The 20,409-nt window shown below is 34.5% G+C and overlaps 2 protein-coding genes across 5 annotated transcripts in view; one reads left to right on the plus strand and one right to left on the minus strand.

Moving 5' to 3' along the window:
- LOC123566490 (ELKS/Rab6-interacting/CAST family member 1-like) overlaps positions 1–13,762 on the minus strand; it is a 32,092-nt gene extending 18,330 nt beyond the window's left edge. Inside the window, exons 1-4 of one of the 4 annotated variants that reach the window (XM_045360644.2) lie at positions 13,704–13,755; positions 6,060–6,234; positions 2,405–2,549; positions 1,583–1,684 (exon numbers count right to left, since the gene is read on the minus strand). In XM_045360644.2, coding sequence (XP_045216579.2) covers positions 1,583–1,684; positions 2,405–2,549; positions 6,060–6,228 — 416 coding nt within the window. In that variant the 5' untranslated portion in view covers positions 6,229–6,234; positions 13,704–13,755. Of the gene's footprint in view, positions 1–1,582; positions 1,685–2,404; positions 2,583–6,059; positions 6,235–13,703 lie in introns of all 4 variants that reach the window. The other 3 variants (XM_045360643.2, XM_045360646.2, XM_045360645.2) reach the window with 3 other exon arrangements.
- Positions 13,763–13,961: 199 nt separating this feature from the next.
- The window catches only part of LOC123566489 (vacuolar protein sorting-associated protein 11 homolog), a 30,384-nt gene continuing 23,936 nt past the window's right edge, over positions 13,962–20,409 (plus strand). Inside the window, exons 1-5 of the mRNA XM_045360642.2 lie at positions 13,962–14,012; positions 15,481–15,555; positions 16,764–16,937; positions 19,578–19,628; positions 20,036–20,199. Of these exons, the coding sequence (XP_045216577.1) occupies positions 13,998–14,012; positions 15,481–15,555; positions 16,764–16,937; positions 19,578–19,628; positions 20,036–20,199 (479 nt within the window). The 5' untranslated portion in view covers positions 13,962–13,997. The remainder of the gene's footprint in view (positions 14,013–15,480; positions 15,556–16,763; positions 16,938–19,577; positions 19,629–20,035; positions 20,200–20,409) is intronic.

The following is a 20,409-nucleotide window of genomic DNA, read 5'->3' on the forward strand; positions in this document are numbered from 1 at the left end:
TGAAAGGATTGTTAATACAGATTTACAGATAGAATATCCTTTTGTTTGGACCTTTATTTCTTGATTGATAATTCATAAAAACAAGAGCTCATAGAACATGAAATGCCCCCCTTGATGCAATTCAGTAATTGCACAAGGAACAGAAATTATTTGGTCACTGTGCACTGGAGGTTTGACGTACTGGCCTCAAATAAATAACAAAATAATGCACTCCACTATTCGGCGATTTGACAGTAAAATGAATACTGTGAAATCATTAATATTCATGGGAGACTAATTTTCATGGATTTCGTGGTTGAGTCAATCCACGAAATTTAATCCCAACGAACAAGTAAAATTCCCATTCATTTTATGTTCAAAAGTTGAAATCCACGAATTCATATCCCCACAAAATTGCCGCTTTGACCAAAACCATGAAATTTCATGCCCACGAAATTTAATGATTTCACAGTATATGTCTCAATAAGAGACCTCTACCTTTAAAAGGAACTTGAGAAGATACACCAAGGGGCATAATTCTGTCAAGAACACAAATTAGTTATTGGGATTGTTACCACACATGCAAATTGTGATGGTAAAGACATATTTTGAGTTTCAAGTCATTATCTTATATAGTACCAAAGTTATGTCCAGAAAATGAAGTTTGAAAAAAAATTTGGTCAAAATTACAAATCAGAGTTATTGGGATTGTTACCACACATGCAGATGATGATGATAAAGATACATTTTAAGTTTCAAGTCTTTATCTTATATTGTACTAAAGTTATATTCAGAAATATTGTCCCAGAAGCAGGAAAATATTACCCAAAAAGGTTAAATATCAAAAGAGTTTTAAGTTCAAAAGGGGGAATAATTTGACCAAAATGCATATCAGTTATGGGACTTGCTGCTATCAACTAGTTTTATAACCCCGAAGGCACATGTGAAGTTTCAATTCAATATCTGCATTAGTTTTGGAGATAGAAACTTGCATGTAAAACTTTAACCAGAGTTTTCAAAGTCCAAAAGGGGGCATAATTTACCCAAAATACATGCCAGAGTTATGGGACTTGATCCAGTAAGGTTAGTAATTTATCTAGAAAAAGAAAAAATAAGTTTCAAATCTATATGCCTTTTAGAAATAGCTGTATGTACTTGCACACAAAACTTTAACCAGAATTTGCTAAGTCCAAAAGGGGGCATAATTTGGCCAAAATGAAGGTCAGAATTATGGGACTTGCTGCTATCAACTAGTTTTATAACCCCGAAGACACATGTGAAGTTTCAAATCAATATCTGCATTAGTTTTGGAAATAATAACTTGCATGTAAAACTTTAACCAAAATTTTCTAAGTCCAAAAGGGGGCATAATTTGCTCAAAATACATGTCAGAGTTATGGAACTTGACCCAGTGAGGTTGGTAAATGACCTAGAAAAAGAAAAAATAAGTTTCAAAGCTATATGCCTTTAAATGATAGCTGTATGTACTTGCATGCAAAAACTTAACCAAGGTGTGACGCCGACGCCAGGGTGAGTAGAATAGCTAGACTATTCTTTGAATAGTCGAGCTAAAAAATGGGAATATAAGAAGTAAAAAGGATATAGATAATTAGTTTCTAGTTCCAGGAAGTAAATTTGTTGCTGCAGATTTTTTATGTACTCTGCTTCTATGCCATCAGCTGTTCCATTCTTTGTTGATGTTTTGCTGCAAAACGAAACAAGTAATTAAAGCAGCTTGTTAACACATTTTTCTTTGCAAACTGTAACCTTAGGTACAAGCATGTTTTAAAAAGATGAAGCACACTGTGAAGTATAAATCAATTTCTAAAAAGCTAAAACATACTGAAAAGCTTTTAAATATATATGAGCCGTGCCATGAGAAAACCAACATAGTGGGTTTGCGACCAGCATGGATCCAGACCAGCCTGCGCATCCGCGCAGTCTGGTCAGGATCCATGCTGTTTGCTAACAGTTTCTCCAATTCCAATAGGCTTTAAAAGCGAACAGCATTGAGCCTGACCAGACTGCGCGGATGCGCAGGCTGGTCTGGATCCATGCTGGTCGCATACCCACTATGTTGGTTTTCTCATGGCACGGCTTATATAATAATTAGAGTCAACATCGATTGAGCATTTTACATTAATTTGATTGTAGAACACAGAATATCACAAAGTACGTTTATACAACTCTGTCTGGCATACTAAGATATATATCTAAAAATTCATTTCAATCCACATACAGTAATAAAGTATGCTGATCTTTGTTCCTCTGACACGATTCAATAATGAAGAAGAAATAAAGATGGAAAATATGCTCCAACATTTTTTCATACCAACGGCCTTAAACTGATCATCATTTTTAAAATCTACTGTATTCTTGTAACTTCTAGATACAAGCAAGGAAGAATGAAAATGACAATACTTACGTATTACTGAAGGCAGCTGCCATGTTGCCAGTACTTCTGCGCGTGGCAGTGTCAGCAGATTTACGTGTATGCGAGACTTTCATGGACTGAGACATCTTGGGTCCCTTCGAGGTTGAAGGTTTTGGTACGTCCATCATCAGAACACCTGGAGAAGAGGGAACTGTGCCAGAAAACACCTCTACAGGAAAAAAAACAGAAACAAAATCCTCATGCAAGTGCGTGCAAACTTAAAAGTGCTAATTATATAATAACAGCAAAGCACAAAAGTATGTGAAAAACTGCAGCTTGACTCTGTGAGTTGACCAAAGTTCCATTTTGAAATGTGCAAAGCAAAAACGTATATTTTGTATAAATGGGCAGCAGCAAATTGTTAAAAAGTTTAAAAGCCTACTATTAATGAAATGTAAGAAAATAATGTTTATGTTGAAACTATTCAATATTACTAAAATGAGTAAAAATTTGTGCTTCCCTTTGGTTCTATTTTGGGAGATGATACTGGTTACAATATAAGTGGCATATAAAACCATCATGAACATAACCCAATCTACATCATGTGATGTCTTTGCTGCTGGCTATCAAGGCCTTTGCATGAATTATTTTTTGATTTACCATGGTTCAGAGTTCAGATGTGTAGGCATTAAACCACAAGTGGCTATGTATCAAAATGTATGAACATTGAACCATGGTTAATCAGACATTCAACCACAAGAAGATCTTCTTTATTTTCATTCTAACACGTTCATTAAAATATTATAATAGAAATTATGCTGGACCGTATCTATCTAAATAGTAATGAACTGGATGTCATGTGGAAATTGACACCATATTGTGACCTCACTGGTCCGCATGTAACACATTTGTTTATCCCAGACTATACAAAGCTTGAAATCCTTTCTTTTTTAACTGACAAGCAAATCAAGCTATGTTAGCATGCTGAATACAGAAACTGCAATGTTACACTGTATGTGTGGGGCTTTACTCTTTATTTCCATATGCTTCTAAGCTGTCAGCATTTTGAATATTACAATTCTGCCACAAAATAGTCATACAAGTTCAATATGCACTTATAAAACTGATGACTATCTGAAGTCCTAATAGTATAGATTTATGAGCAGGAAGCACCTTGATAAAACTTAGGAAAAATCTTAGCAGATATAGAAATTAACATCATGAACAAGTATGATATTTCAGTATCTCTAATGATTAATGAAAAGCAGCTGGCAATAAAACAACAGCATAACACTGTTAGCTAATTATAGGTTAGATGTGTGCCGTGCAAGCTGGTTTTCTAAATATAATATAACGCCTAAAAAAAAAATTCTTTGTTTCCGGTAACATGCTCAAAAAAATTAGGGTAGGTAGGTCGGAAATTTTTTTTTTTTTGGAAATTTTTTTTATTAAGGGAGACTTTCTCTTCGGAAATTATTTTTTTGTCAAAAAATGATTACAAATAAGGGGGTTATGCCTTTAGAGCATCAGTATGTTGATTTCTAACATCACTGGCCATGTTCAAAGCATAAAAAGTGCAGTTTTGCATCTTTTAGTTAAAAAGTTGAAAAAAATATTCTCCAAGGCCATAAAAACATTTAGGGTCGGGCCAAAAAATTAGGGTAGGTCGGGATACCGGAAACAAACATTTTTTTTTTACGCCTAAATATCAACTTTAAATTAATGCTAAATGTTGTGAGAAAATAAAATTATATCACCCAGCAATTGGATTTTATGCTTGATCACTGGGCTTGCTATTAATTAATACATGTAAATGAAATATACACCCATGCTAGAAATGGAAGAAATCTACAAATGAATGAGGTAACATTACTTCAACTATCGTGGAAAAGGCAAGTTTTGTATGCATACTATTTACATATACAGAAAAAATAGCATCTACACTAAGTTCTAATGAAGACTGGTGTACCTTGCTCATTGCCAACTGTTAATTGCCAAATATTTTATGCAAAATGCCAAATACTTCATACCGAATGCTAAATACTTTATTGCAAATACTGAATGCTAGATGCCACATACTAATGCTAAATTTATGCAAATATTATATTATGCATAATGTCAAATGATATTCAGCTCTTTATTTAAAAAGTATTTAACAATATGCATTTGGCACATCATGTTCCTCTGTATTTTTCATTTAAAAGTTAGCATTTATCATTCTTTTATTACAAGTTGACAGCTGACATTAAGCATTTGGCATTATGTATATGGCACTTGGCAAAAAGCATGGCATACTTGTCATCTATAGCATTCTTATAATCTGACTTCAACATGTACTCTTGCCATTCACAAATGTGTTTCTGAAGCTACCAGACTGTTGAGGGTTTGCTGCTTAAAACCTTTGTTAACTGTGCCCACATTTTTGAAAAAAAATTACAATTTCACTTTCATGTCAATATATTCACAGTTATCCAGGTAAACGGTGGATGCGCCTTTGATGAATTTTCTCATTGCCTGGCAATATATTGTCCTAGAAAGTTTTGACGTATAGACCAGCGAGTTGTGTTATGTGATTCTATCCACCACAGTAAGGGTACATTCCTTATGCTCCCTTGGGAAAGCAGAGATAGTTTGGTGTACAAATAATATTCAAGTTGTGAAACAGCGCAGTGACAAAATAAAAGAAGTATAATGTATTATTACAGTAACTCAGTAAACAAATATTTTGCATTAATCTCTCTAAAAGCTGATGGAAGCATTTCTAAACATGTCATTACAATATAATGTGCAATAAATAAGAATTTCAGAGATACATGTATAGTGAAAACCTGATAATTCAGTTTTATTAACAGTCAATATTTGCCACTATTAAAATAATATCTAAGATCATACTTAGTGAAAGTGTTCTTATTAATCATTTAGGATAAAGTGGCAGTTGAGCATCAGATATAAACAAATTTATTATAAACGCATTTATTATTTATAATTGATACAGACGTATACATCTGTCATTCCTACAAAGATCTGTCAGCATAAAAAAATGAAAATGTTAACATTTTCTTTATGAATACAGTCAAACTTATTGGTAATTTGGACCATCAAACAATATACATTATACAGGGAATTTGCCAGGACCTGATGATGAGTTCAAGCGAAGTGTGGTGTTCAAATAAGCCAAGTTCAAACAAAGAAAGTTTGAATGTAGTTCCTTCACTCATGCTAGATAATAAACATGTTTATACCAAACTGCTTGACTGACACATTTTCTTAAATGACTTATACCTCAACAGATAAAATGATTTTTTCACAAATATGTAATTACTATTACTGGAATAACATTACTGGATAAAATCAAGCATTAATTGCTCAAAAATTTTGCTTTTATGATCTATTCATGAAACAAAACAGCAGGATGTTTGTTGATGTTTGTGCACAAGTAATTTAGTGCAAGTATTCCGATTTAGGAATTAGTTCACACTGCAAACCTTTAAAACTGTATGAAAATAAAACAAACTTAGAAAACTACCTGTATGTAAAAGCTAAATTACTAAATATGTAAGACAAAAGAAAATTGCATGCATTTAAATTGACTATGTTGAGAACAAGAAAAAAAGAGCATCTAGTTTGAGGTTATTAGTGTTAATATTATTATATACCCATATCTCAAAGACACAATTACTAGCCAGTCCTGGATGTAGCAATTTACCTTTTCTAGGAGTTCTCTTTCTAGCACTTGTTTGTGCAGGTGAAGGACTCCTAGACCTGGTAACATTTCGCACTGGAGATTGACTTTTGTCCCGCAAACTTTTTTTCCATTCCAGAACATCGGCAGACTGTACACCATTTGGTTCACTTATTTTATCACCGTCACTCATCTTTAACTAACAAGCATGGAGATTTGTTTTGAAATAATTTTATTTCCAAAAACAAATAATCTTTATGTTATATAAATTATTGCTTTAAATATCGCTCCTTTAAAGTAAAAAACTTGTTTAGGCTTGATTTTTTGTTGTTGAAAAAGTGACGTCTTCTTTTTATTTTTACCACTGTTCATTTTGTTGCAAGAGCAATATCAGGAATATTACACTTTCTTAAATGTTTTCAGCAAATTATTATGGTATATCAATATTTTAAGTGAATCTTTTTAGGAGAAATAAAGTTGGATATTAATAACAGGTAATCCAGACATAGGTGTAGCCTGGCATCTGCATATACTTTTGCCTTAATGTTCCTAGCAATCTTATCAAATTGAGAAACTACACTGTATCAAACTCTTACAAAAGTAATTGCTCATTTTGAAAACCACATAATTCACTAATCAACGCATTCTTTAATGAAATTTTGTTAAACTTTAACCAGTGTTCTGCCGAGGATCAACAAGAGCTGTCCGTAAGACAGCCAAGCTCGACTATTCGAAATATTGTCACAGAAGCAGGAAATTATTACCCAAAATATCAAAAGAGTTTTAAGTTCAAAAGGGGACATAATTTGACCAAAATGCATATCAGAGTTATGAGACTTGATGCTATCAACTAGTTTTATAACCCCGAAGAAACATGTTAAGTTTCAATTCAATATCTGCATTAGTTTTGGAGATAGTAACTTGCATGTAAAACTTTAACCAGAATTTTCTAAGTCCAAAACGGGCATAATTTGCTCAAAATACATGTTAAGAGTTATGGAACTTGACCCAGTAAGGTTGGTAATTGACCTAGAAAAAGAATAAATAAGTTTCAAAGCTACATGCCTTTTGGTAATAGCTGTATGTACTTGCACGCAAAACTTTAACCAGGATTTTTTAAGTCCAAAAGGGGGCATAATTTGCCCAAAATACATGTCAGAGTTATGGGACTTGATTCTATCAACTAGTTTTATAACCCCAAAGACACGTGTGAAGTTTCAATTTAATATCTGCATTAGTTTTGGAGATAGTAACTTGCATGTAAAACTTTAACCAGGATTTTCTAAGTCCAAAAGGGGGCATAATTTGGCCAAAATACATGTCAGAGTTATGGGACTAGACCCATTGAGGTTGGTAATTGATCTAAAAAATGAAAAAATAAGTTATCTTATTAAATCTATATGCCTATAAGTAACAGCTGTATGTACTTGCATGCAAAACTTTAACTAGGATTTTCTAAGTCCAAAAGGGGGCATAATTTGCCCAAAATGAAGGTCAGAGTTATGGGACTTGGTGCTATCAACTAGTTTTACAACCCCGAAGAAACATCTAAGTTTCAATTCAATATCTGCATTAGTTTTGGAGATAGTAACTTGCATGTAAAACTTTAACCAGGCTTTTCTAAGTCCAAAAGGGGGCATAATTTGGCCAAAATACATGTCAGAGTTATGGGACTTGACCCAGTGAGGTAAGTAATTGATCTAGAAAAAGAAAAAATAAGTTTTAAATCTATATGCCTTTTAGTAATAGCTGTATGTACTTGCATGCAAAACTTTAACCAGAATTTTCTAAGTCCAAAAGGGGGCATAATTTGGCCAAAATGAAGGTCAGAGTTATGGGACTTGGTGCTATCAACTAGTTTTACAACCCCGAAGAAACATCTGAAGTTTCAATTCAATATCTGCATTAGTTTTGGAGATAGTAACTTGCATGTAAAACTTTAACCAGAATTTTCTAAGTCCAAAAGGGGGCATAATTTGCTCAAAATACATGTTAGAGTTATGGAACTTGACCCAGTGAGGTTGGTTATTGACCTAGAAAAAGAATAAATAAGTTTCAAAGCTATATGCCTTTAAATGATAGCTGTATGTACTTGCATGCAAAAACTTAACCAAGGTGTGATGCCGACGCCGACACCAATGCCGACGCCAGGGTGAGTAGAATAGCTAGACTATTCTTTGAATAGTCGAGCTAAAAATGATGAGGACAAATGTCCCCTTGCTAAGAAAAATGTGGGCCATTTTCAAAATCTTGGGAACAAAAACTTTTGACCGCATTTCATTGATATAAATCTGAAGTCTATATTGTAGTCCTACCATTGCATGCATACTCTTTAAACCAACTCTCCTGAAATTTGGAGTCACTTTTCTTTTAGGCTTAACCAATATTTTTTGCACCCTTTCTGATTTGATTTTGTGACACATTCTCAGTTTTGGAGACACATTTGTCCCCAGCATTTTCGTAACACGACAACTGATGCTTCTAGACCAACTTTAGCGTGACATTCGTGATTTTGTAGGTTGCAGGTATATAAGGCCACTTCCAACAGCCTTGCTGTTGGGTTACCCCTTTAGCGACATGGTTAGAGTGTCCGCCTACAGATGACGAGGTCCAGGGTTCAATCCTCAGTAGAGACAGGGGTATCTTATTACAATTGCGATGAGGATGTTTGACGGATTCATGCATTTGGATGTGGCTAGAAACTGATACTAGTAGGTTCAGCATATGCCTAAATGCCCAATCTTAATAAGTTTTTCATCAATTTTCCCATTTTTTCACCATTTTAAGAGTTTTTTTTTAAATGAACCAGGAAACTAAACAGTATTACAAAGGTAGTTTATACTTATTTATTTTAGGTTGATTGTGAAGCAAGTTCCTCAACTTCTATTAATCAGTATCGACACCTCACTCCTGTTGGAATGCATCACCACGAGGGTATGAGAAAAGAGAGGCCAGTTTCCCTTTTAATGCCGAGGGTCAAGCAAGGGAGCTACTGGTACCATTTTTCACGTCTTCGGTATGATATGCAGGGCATTCTGTAGGTTCTGAAACTCACAGTCATTGACTTTTCAGCCTAAATATTCAAGGGTCAAAATCAGATTTCCAAGAGTCAAGATCAGCTTTTCAGGGGTCAAGCTATATAATATACTGTTATAAATGCAGCTTCCACAAACTTTATCTAAAACAAGTATATTTCTCACCACCTACAAATCCTAAATCAAATATAGGGGGAGACCATTCCACGAACGAATTGTTCTTGGAAAAAAGGAGCTGGAATAGTTTTGCGTATGAGATTCTGGGATCAAGTAGTTCAGGTTCCTTGTAGGTATGAGATGGTTGTGGTCAATTGCAATATTGAGACTGTACTTTATTTTTAAAAATATAATAAAGGAATTTTTGATAAGGCGTTGTTCAAGGGATTGCCAGTTGAGACCTTTAAGCATTTGAGTGACACTGCTTGTTCAGCCATAGTTGTTTCATATGTTTCGAGATCGTTGTACTTGTTCAATTTTGTATGTGAGGGATTTTTGCCATGGGTGCAATATAGAAGAACAGTATTCAAGCTGTGGGCTGACATAGGTGTTATAAGCTGTTTCTTTTACTTTTCTATTGTTTGTTTTTACATTTCTTTTGATGAATCTAAGTGAATTGTTTGCTTTTGATGTGATGTTATCAGTTTGTTTTGGCCAACTGAGATCTTTACTTAGTGTGACGCTCAGGTATTTAGCAGCTTCTGTAGATTTTAGTGCTATATTATGGAGTGTATAATTGTAGGTGATAGATTTTTATGCCCCCAAAGGGAGGCATATTAGTTTTCAACTGTCCGTCCGTTCGTTCGTTAGTTCGTCACAACGTTAACTTTTGGCATGAAGGCACTTTACTCGCAAACCACTGCACCCAGGACCTTCAAACTTCACATGCTAATAGTATTTATTGAGTACACGACCCCTACTGACTTTGGGGTCACCAGGTCAAATGTCAAGGTCACAGGGGCCAATGTTAACTTTTTGCATGAAGGCATTTTACTTGCGAACCACTGCACCCAGGACCTTCAAACTTCACATGCTGATAGTACTTATTGAGTACACGACCCCTATTGACTTTGGGGTCACCAGGTCAAAGGTCAAGGTCACAGGGGCCAATGTTAACTTTTTACATGAAGGCACTTTACTCGTGAACCACTGCACCCAGGACCTTCAAACTTCACATGCTGATAGTACTTATTGAGTACACGATCCCTACTGACTTTGGGGTCACCAGGTCAAAGGTCAAGGTCACAGGGGCCAATGCTAACTTTCTGCATGAAGGCACTTTACTCGCGAACCACTGCACCCAGGACCTTCAAACTTCACATGCTGATAGTACTTATTGAGTACACGACCCCTATCAATGTTGGCAAAAAGCCGGTCAATATGAGTATTGACCGGGTCAGTGGTCAATACTGGTTAAAACCGGTCAATACTGGTCAATACTGGTCGATTCAATATTTTGGTCACTCTTGAGTGGTCAATACTGGTTTATTCAACACTTTAACATAATGCACATTCACAGATTAGAACAAGCTGTAACAGTACTGTAAAAATAATAAAGCAATCTGAATAATATATAATTTTGTTTGTTAAAAAATATAGTGAATGAATGGTCAATACTGGTCGATTCAGTTTTGGTCCATGGCAATGTGTCCTGGTCAGGCTAAGTTCTGGACAATATACTTAGACTAGTCAGTGGTCAATACTAGTTTATTAAATGCTTTTATCACCTAAAAGTAAAGCCTTTATTTTAAATTAATTAAAAAAATATATATTACTAAAAGTTACACTCATTGAAATGGACAGTACTGGTCAATTCAAATTTTGGTCCAACACAGTATCCCTGATCAACACATATATTGGTCAATACTGGTCATTTAAATACTTTGATTGCATAACTAAAATTTTTTAGATAAAGTCACCATTTTCAAGCATCTCATTAATACAATGGGATTATTGATCATGACAGCTAATTAGTAACTAGATGGACAGGCCTGCAACATATAATCTATTGTATATTGTAAGACATGGTGTCAATTAGGCTATGTGACACTTGCTATCAAAACACAATTAAACCACTTCAATGAAAGGGTCCAGTTGTAGGCAGCAATTTTTCATTGAATTAAATACCAGTAAAAATAATTAGATTTATCACTTGTGAATCAAACACTTTTAATAACTACTACAGTTTATAAAATACTTTTAACAAATGAAGTTCAGTTAAATTAGCAGTCCAATGATCAGTATCAACCAGTGCTGACAAACTGACCACTTCTGACTAATTTGGGAATTAATTTGGTTGCTTGAACTAAATATAATGCATACAAACACCTTCATCAAGCCCCAAATGCTCTTAACAGTCATTATTTTAATTGTTCATAAACTCTGCAAAATATCTTAACAGTCAGTATTGACTAATTGACCAGTATTGACCAATCGACCAGTATTGACCGGTATTGACCACTTCAGGGAGTATTGACCGGGGCGGTTTTAACCAGTTAAAACCGCTGGTTAAAACCAGGGGCGGTTTTAACCGCCCAACATTGACCCCTATTGACTTTGGGGTCACCAGGTCAAAGGTCAAGGTCACCAGGTCAAAAATCAAGGTGCTGCGGGGGCATTTGTCACCATTAGTTTTGTTTTTTTTTGTTTGTTTTGGGTTTAACGCCGTTTTTCAACAGTATTTCAGTCATGTAACGGCGGACAGTTAACCTAACCAGTGTTCCTGGATGCTGTACCAGTACAAACCTGTTCTCCGCAAGTAACTGTCAACTTCCCCACATGAATCAGAGGTGGAGGACTAATGATTGCAGACACAATGTCGTTTATCAAATAGTCACGGAGAACATACGCCTCGCCCGAGGATCGAACTCACGACCCCGCGATCCGTAGACCAACGCTCTACCTATTGAGTTAAGCGGGCGGGCTTGTCACCATTAGTGACAGCTCTTGTTTCTTTCAAGTAATCCTCAATACCTCACACTTATCCAGACTGAACTCTATTGATCAGTCCTTTTCCCAGGCTTTGAGGAAATGGAAATAATTTTGTAGGGATTGGGAATCCAGGGAGGACTTAGACTGCTTAGGACTATCAGATAGACAATAGTGTCATCTGCAAAAAGTTGTGACTTACTTTTCATGAACTCTGGAAGGTCATTTATGTATGATAGGATTGAGAAACAGGGGCCTATGACTCATAGCAACCCTGATAAGCCAAGCACTTATCAGCAAATTGTCTGGAAAATTGGCAAACTTTTATGCCTTGTTTAAAAAAATATTCATAAAGTCATTATCAGTAATCTCACTGTAATATGGTTACCGCCAATTAAAAGCTAATAAAATTGCCTTCAAAGTGATATAAGTTTTATGGTGCTCCTATTGTGTGTGTTTATTACATATAAGCATGAATTACGCAACTTGCCAAAATTTCGGCCACATTAATTGCAGATCTGAAGCTGCCGCCAGTGACACCTACTTATGTAAATTAAAAATGCGACCGCCTGTTTCATTTTGAATATTGATGAGGCATACATTTCTCGAAAGCTGATTGGCTGAAGTTCACAATGATGTTGAAATACACACATAAAATAAATCTACAAACTCTAAATTTAAATTTTATTTTGATACCAAAATCATGAAATTTAAACATTTTGAATGTATGGCTGTGTTAAAAAATTAGTTAGGGTTGCTACTATGACTGATCCTTGTGGAACCCCAGACAGAACAGGAAGTTCCTCTGAGGTGAAACCATCCGCAACTACTCTTTGGGATCGATTGGTCCTTGAGAAACGACTTGATCCACTTGGATACTAATGGGTGAACTTCCAGGGTATCGAGCTTATGAATCAGTTTGTGGTGGTCAACATTGTCAAACGCTTTACTGAAGTCCATTAGTATGATATCAGTTTGTTGTCAAAAACCTCTTGTGTGAAACTTGTAAGTTGTAATTCTGTCCTGAAGCCATGTTGATATTGTACGCAAAATGACCACTTGTTAGTTGGCATGTGGCGTGACCGACATCTGTCAGTAGCTTATTAATATAAAATGCTCTCCCTACTGTTATACTTCAGACTGTGGTGGCAAACAATCTTGAAATTCACATATGCGATGTTGCTCCAGAGAGGGCCCAGCATAGGGGCAGAACATTCAAACTCAAGATGCATCAAAGAAAATTTTCATGGGTCAAGCTGACACACGGGGCATTTTTTGTGCGGGTTAAATATGAGTTTTTTCTTAATATGCGAGGGTCAATGCCCGGAAACTCGGGACTACCCAACACCCTGGACATGGCTGGTATCGTCGTATCGAACAGATGACCTCCCGCTCTAGAAGAGGACGCTCTACCACTAGTCAATCAAGGTTGACCGAGTTTTCATCAGTTCCTTGAAACTTATGTTTGGCTTAGTTAACATGTGTGACAAAAGTACCCGGAATGACCATAATCATGCTGACAGAGGGTTAGGGAACTGAGTAGGACAGAACTGTGACATGGTGAAAATTTATAAAAACTGAAAAATTCAAAATCAAATACATATGCAATGAAATATATTTGCATGTGAAGGATTCCCTTTCTGTTTCTACATATATCTTAAGCTTAAACGATTTGTTCAATTAATTTGCATAGAAACACCTATTATACCGTTTTAATTCCAAAATATCTTGTCTAAACGCGTCATCTGTTGAGAGGCAACACCGGAGTCAGAATTTTGCGTAGTTTCGTAAATAATCTATGCCATGTAAGTTATTTTTCACAAATTTGTTTCACTCGAAAATACTGTAAATATAATAATTTTTATCTAAAACTATCACATTATGAAGCAGCTTATTGAAAAATAAGGTTTAGAAATCTAGCTATAGTTCGAACATTTTAAGTGAATACATTTATGGCAGCTTTATATGCAGGTGCTTGTCAGTCAATGTCAAGGTCGCTAAAATGGCTTTTCTACAAGTAGGCGGAAATTATAAGATATATTTGCGAATATAACTAAATTGCTATGTTTATAATTCGTATATTTCTATCCCCGATACTCACTTTACGAATGTGTACATGGCTGTTAAAATCAGTCTCCGTTTTTAAGTGTCTAACAACTTAAAATCATTCTTGAAATGGTCTCCCTCTACACATCCAGCCACAGTTTGATTCTATTCGCTGAGACTGAGAGGCTGGCAACTGTAACCATCTAATCTATGTTTTTTAATTTTAGTAATTGTAGTCTTTTTAACTTTGCACATAATGAACTTGCTCATTTTTTAACAGTCTGTCCCAGATAAGTGCCTCCTGTTGGGCAGGTGTAGATCAAATTATGTGACCCTTTATGTACCAGTCACTTTATGCTGTTTATGTACCAGGTATTTTATGTACCACTTTTACACCTAATGTACCACCTATATATTATATAGTAACTGTATCTCCTAGTGTAGCACTGTGAATAGGTGATAATTACCTGTGAAAACAGCTTTGATATAATCAGCTCAAGTCCATAGCATGTTGACATTTCTATGGGAAAGATTGAGTTAAATTGAAGTTGTTTTCACAGGATTTGATTGCCTGCACAGTTGCTAGTATAAGAAATGATTTTATTATACACTTCAAAATATTCTGCTATTGGTTTTCAAATTGGAATATTATGCTAAAATATTTGAATTTATCACTGCTTGTAGTTATTTTAAAAAAAAATTATTATTTTTAAAAATAAAATATTTGAATTTATCACTGCTTGCCAATAAATGTAACTGGATTGAATTCTTTGTTTGATAATTCATTTTATAAATGTCTTGAATTGAACAGAGTTAATTGCCAGTAATGAAAATGATTTGTTAAATTACTGCATCTTTGATGTAATTTATTCTTGCCAAATATATATATAAAAAAGAAGATATTTTTGTTTCCAATGGCAAAATATTATAAAGTTATAATAAAATACCTTCTTCAAATATTATATTATGTAAATTAAATGAAGAGTTCAGAGTATGTCTGAACAGTGAAAATTCCTCAGCAATGGTGTGATATGTTTGGTATTTTTAGCCATTAATACCTTACTCAATATGCCACTCTTGACAATTAACACAGTTTTTTAAAAGACCTTTTATATAATATATCAGACCAGTGTTAACCAGAATTAGAAATTGTAATCAGCTGTAATTAATTACATGTCTTCAGCATTAAGGACATGTCATAATATTCCACTCTCTTATTTAATCATCAACCTTTTGCTTCTAGTTATATTAAGCAATTTTTTTATCTGCCACTCGGCCATTTTAAAATTTTATTTTTTTTTGTGTCTTTTGGTTGGGTAGTGGACCAAAAAGACAAAATTGCACATATTGGATACCATCATTAGTTGCATTAAAACCAACATAAACATGTGCATCCAGAATGACAAACTGATTACTGATACATTTAGTATTCTTTTCAGCTGAGGAAATTCAATTTCTTTGACAAGGAGACAGTGAAAGATCCAGAGACCAACCAGATATTTGACAGTCTAAAGGTTTGCCTTCAGTTACACAATCAAATATTCAAATGTTTTTTTTTCACTCGTAAATGTATTGCAGCTGTGATTTAGATTTATATACTCAGTACACAAAGAAAGGTCAGCATTGCAGTATTTTGCTACATAAATTTCATATAGCACAAAGTGCTCAAAGTGAGCTGTTGTGATCTTCTTGTGCCCATCAGTTGTAACTGTTAACACTCTAGAAGTCACATTTTTGGTCAATTCTTAATGAAATATGGCCAGAATCTTTGCTGCAGTAAAATCTTTGTATACAAAATGTACAAGCAAGGTCAGGTGATAGGAAAACCCTGTAAACACTCTGGAGGTCATACTAACTGATCCCTATGAAACTTAGAATGTTAGTCATCATTCTTGGATATTAAGAAACGAGGTCATCTGTTCAAATCATAGAACAACCATGTTAAAATTCTAGATGCCACATTTTCGGCATGATATTCATAAGAGTTTTTCAGGTTGTTTATTTTTGTGAAATCTAGTTTTGAAAATATATTACCAGAGTACAAAAACTGGGTCATTATGTCAAGTCATAGGGAAACCTTGGTAACACATTTTATACATAATTTTCATGAAAATTTGTATGTCTGCCTTTAAAGTTTATAATATCTAGGTGAAGTTCAAAGCTCTGTCAACCAGAGTCAAGAACTATGTCTATACCAGTAGGTCAAATAATTGAAAAACTGGGTTACTGTTCTACCTGATTTAAATTAAGCATGGTCAGAATGTTTGTTGAAAAGAAGTGTCAGGGGTATAGTAACATGTAGCACAAAATGAGAATTTTTAAAGCCTTCAATGTATGACTTGTTCTTTGTTTAACGTGAAATGAATTAATAGTAATGTACCCAATGATAAAAAAACACCTGAACTTTGGTGTAACAATTTTCAGAACTTTCAGAAACAAATCATTAATTTAAAAGACAATATCCTAATTCTGGAAAAAATGTGGTGTAACATCTCTGTAACAACATTTTATAAAACTTGACATATTAGAATGAATAGAAATATATTGTAACTTTGCATTTCTATATGTGCCGAGTAGGGTGTATGTTCCAGTTTGACAATACAAATTTTTGTACTCTTTCACAATGTTCTAAAGGGAGAATTTTCTAAAGAGACAAAGGATTGAAACTTTTTAGTGCTTGTTAACACAAGTTTGCAATATTTAATTTGATTTTTTTTTTAAGGATCTGAATATATCAGCATGTGTGAGCGGCAGAGGTCAGCTGATTATCGGCGACTATGAGGGTTCAATCTACATGCTGTCAAGAACCCTTCAAATGACATCGTTTACAGCTTACAATATCAGGGTATCCCATCTGTTCCAGATGAAACAGAGCAACCTGTTGATATCAATCGGGGTGAGATTAATCTTGATATCTATCTGTATGAATTCAATCATAATATCAGCTGTGTTGAGTTTAATCTTGATATATCTGTCAGCATGATTTTTATCTTGATATCTATCAGGCCAAGTTTAATCCTTGATATCGGTTGAGATGAGTTTTATCGATATCAGTGGGGTTGAGTTTAGTTTCTACTTATTTATTTGTAGAGCAAGTTTTACAACTTTTATTAGCTCACCTGTCACATAGTGACAAGGTGAGCTTTTGTGATCACCCTTCGTCCGTTGTCTGTGCGTGCGTGCGTCCGTCAACAATTTCTTGTCTGCACGATAGTGGTTTCATTTATGATTTTATTTTAAGCAAACTTGCACACAACTTGTATCACCATAAGATCTCAGATTCTTTCTTGAACTGGCCAGATCCCATTACAGGTTCCAGAGTTATGGCCCCTGAAAAGGTCAGAATTAGCTATTTTGACCTTGTCTGCGCAATAGCAGCTTCATTTATGATTTGAATTTAATGACACTTGCACAAAACATGTGTCACCATAAGATCTCAGTTCCTTTCTTGAACCGGCCAGATCCCGTAATGGGTTCCAGAGTTATGGCCCCTGAAAGGATCAAAGTTAGCTATTTTGACCTTGTCTGCACAATAGCAGCTTCATTTATGATTTGATTTTAACCAAACTTGCACACAACTTGTATCACCACAAGATCTTGGTTCCTTTGAACTGGCCAGATTCCATCTTGGGTTCCAGAGTTATGGCCCCTTAAAGGTCCAGAACTTGCTATTTTGGCTTTTGCAGCCATATAGAGACTTTATTTATGGTTTGATTTTAAGAATGAACTATCTTTTACTCTCGAACACCATATTCTGTTACATTTTCAGTGGTGGCTATGACACTTGTAAAACTTTTGCATCTGGTGTTCACTTGCGAAAAACATTTCAATTTTATACTGATACAAATAAATCTCCTTATCTTGTCTTAATTATACCCCCACCAAACATGTTTGAGGGGGGTATATAGGAGTCAGTTTTGTCGCGTCGCGTCCCGTCCCGTCCCGAAATCTATTATCTCAGTTATTACCAAATGGATTTGATTCAAACTTAAAATACATGTTCCACCTTATCACCCACATCATGTGACACAAGATGCATAAATCTTGACACCAAGTTTTCATGAATTATGTCCCCTTTTACTTAGAATTTAAGGTTAATTTTGTTGTATTTTCACTATATCTCAGTTATTACTAAATGGATTTGATTCAAACTTAAAATAGATGTTCCACCTCATCACCCACATCATGTGACATAAGGTGCATAACTCTGACACCATTTTTTTATGAATTATGCCCCTTTTTACTTAGAATTTAAGGTTGATTTTGATGTATTTTCACTTTATCTCAGTTACTACTGAATGGATTTGATTCAAACTTAAAATAGATGTTCCACCTCATCACCCACATCATGTGCCCACATCATGTGACACAAGGTGCATAACTCTGACACCAAGTTTTCATGAATTATGTCCCCTTTTACTTAGAATTTAAGGTTAATTTTGTTGTATTTTCACTATATCTCAGTTATTACTAAATGGATTTGATTCAAACTTAAAATAGTTGTTCCACCTCATCACCCAGATGATGTGACATAAGGTGCTTAACTCTGACATAAAATTTTTATGAATTATGTCCCCTTTTACTTTAAATTTAAGGTTGATTTTGGTGTATTTTCACTATATCTCAATTATTACAAAATAGATTTGATTCAAACTTAAAATAGATGTTCCACCTCATCACCCACATCATGTGACACAAGGTGCATAACTCTGACACCAATTTTTCATGAATTATGCCCCTTTTTACTTAGAATTTAAGGTTAATTTTAATGTATTTTCACTATATCTCAATTACTACTGAATGGATTTGATTCAGACTTAAAATAGATGTTCCACCTCATCACCCACATAATGTGACACAAGGTGCATAACTCTAACACTATTTTTTCTTGAATTGTGTCCCCTTTTACCTAGAATTTAAGGTTAATTTTGATGTATTTTCACTATATCTCATTCTGATTGTCTTAGAGCCAAAGGGAAGTAACCTTGTTTTAACCTTTGTACTGAGTTTCTTCCCCTTAAATTCCAGGAATAAGTCTATTTTTAGAAATCCTATTTTTAGATTTTCAATATTTTAGGTATTTTTCTAACTTTTTTATTATAAGTCCTATGTAAAAAGTAAAAACATTTTTCCGTGGTAACATGGGTCGGTAAGACACTTTTTTGTATTCACTTTTAGTGTATCTCTAATATTAGGGATTTAATATATTTACTAGTATTACTATACTAGTATTATACTAGTATTACTTATATGTGGAAGCCCAGGATGAAGTACTCCAAAGTATTTTTAAGATTCCTTATGGTTGCCATTCTTCTGTGACAAGACCGTATGGTGGGGGTATGAGTCACTCCTGTGACAGTTCTAGTTTTATATGATTCCTAATTTTATCAGATAATAATTTAGTATGGGGAAAAGTTATTGTTGTTTTGAATAAACAGTTATCAAAATGAAACAAGACAGGCTTTCAATCAAAAGATTGAGGTAATTTGATCGTTATTCAGATTGTTATTATTAAGTCATACTTTCTACTTCACAGGAAGATGAACAAGGTACAAATCCATTGATAAAGGTGTGGAATTTAGATAAGGTAACTACAAAATAAAATGGGATAACTGCCCAATGTTCTATTACACTGAAGATGCCAAACTTTTGTCTACGTTTAAAGTTTAAATCTTTTTGCTGAAATAATATCATGTCATATAATGTTTAAGAACACAAAGTCATTGATATAAAGCTGATGATTAAGTTTTTCATTTTAGATTGGATTTGCAAAATCATTAGTATTAGCTGGGGACTCGTTTTCGTGGCTGAGTCAATCCATGATATTTAATCCTAACAAACTAAGTTCCTATTTGTTGTGTTCATGGGGGGTGGCAGCATGTGTCATACATTGTTGACATAATTCCAGTTGAATATTTGAAAAATAGATAAAATGCTTGCATATTTTGTTTGACTTTGAAATAATGAATATATAATTTTGACATATTTTAACAGTTGGAAAAGGGAGCTCCATTTGTGACTCGTATATGTCGAGCCATGCCAGCCAACAAGCCCACCCCTGTAACATGCTTCACTGTTCATGAAAATCTCAACTGGATGGCTGTGGGGTTTGAAAATGGAAGTGTGGTTTTGTTTAAAGGAGATGTCAAATCAGACAGGTCAGATTGTGTTTTATGTCAATGAAAATAAAAAAAAATTATGCAGAACTATGGTAATGGACACTAAGTGACAAACATTATATTACCGGTTCTCTGTGGCAATTTCAGCATTTTCCGATTTTTGTGGAAATCTCTGTGTGTGCCAGTGAAATGAGAATACATTATCTTACAACAATTGAGCCGCGCCAAGAAAACCAACATAGTGGTTTT

Source organism: Mercenaria mercenaria, chromosome 8, assembly GCF_021730395.1.
Source record: "Mercenaria mercenaria strain notata chromosome 8, MADL_Memer_1, whole genome shotgun sequence".
NCBI classification, from domain to species: domain Eukaryota; kingdom Metazoa; phylum Mollusca; class Bivalvia; order Venerida; family Veneridae; genus Mercenaria; species Mercenaria mercenaria.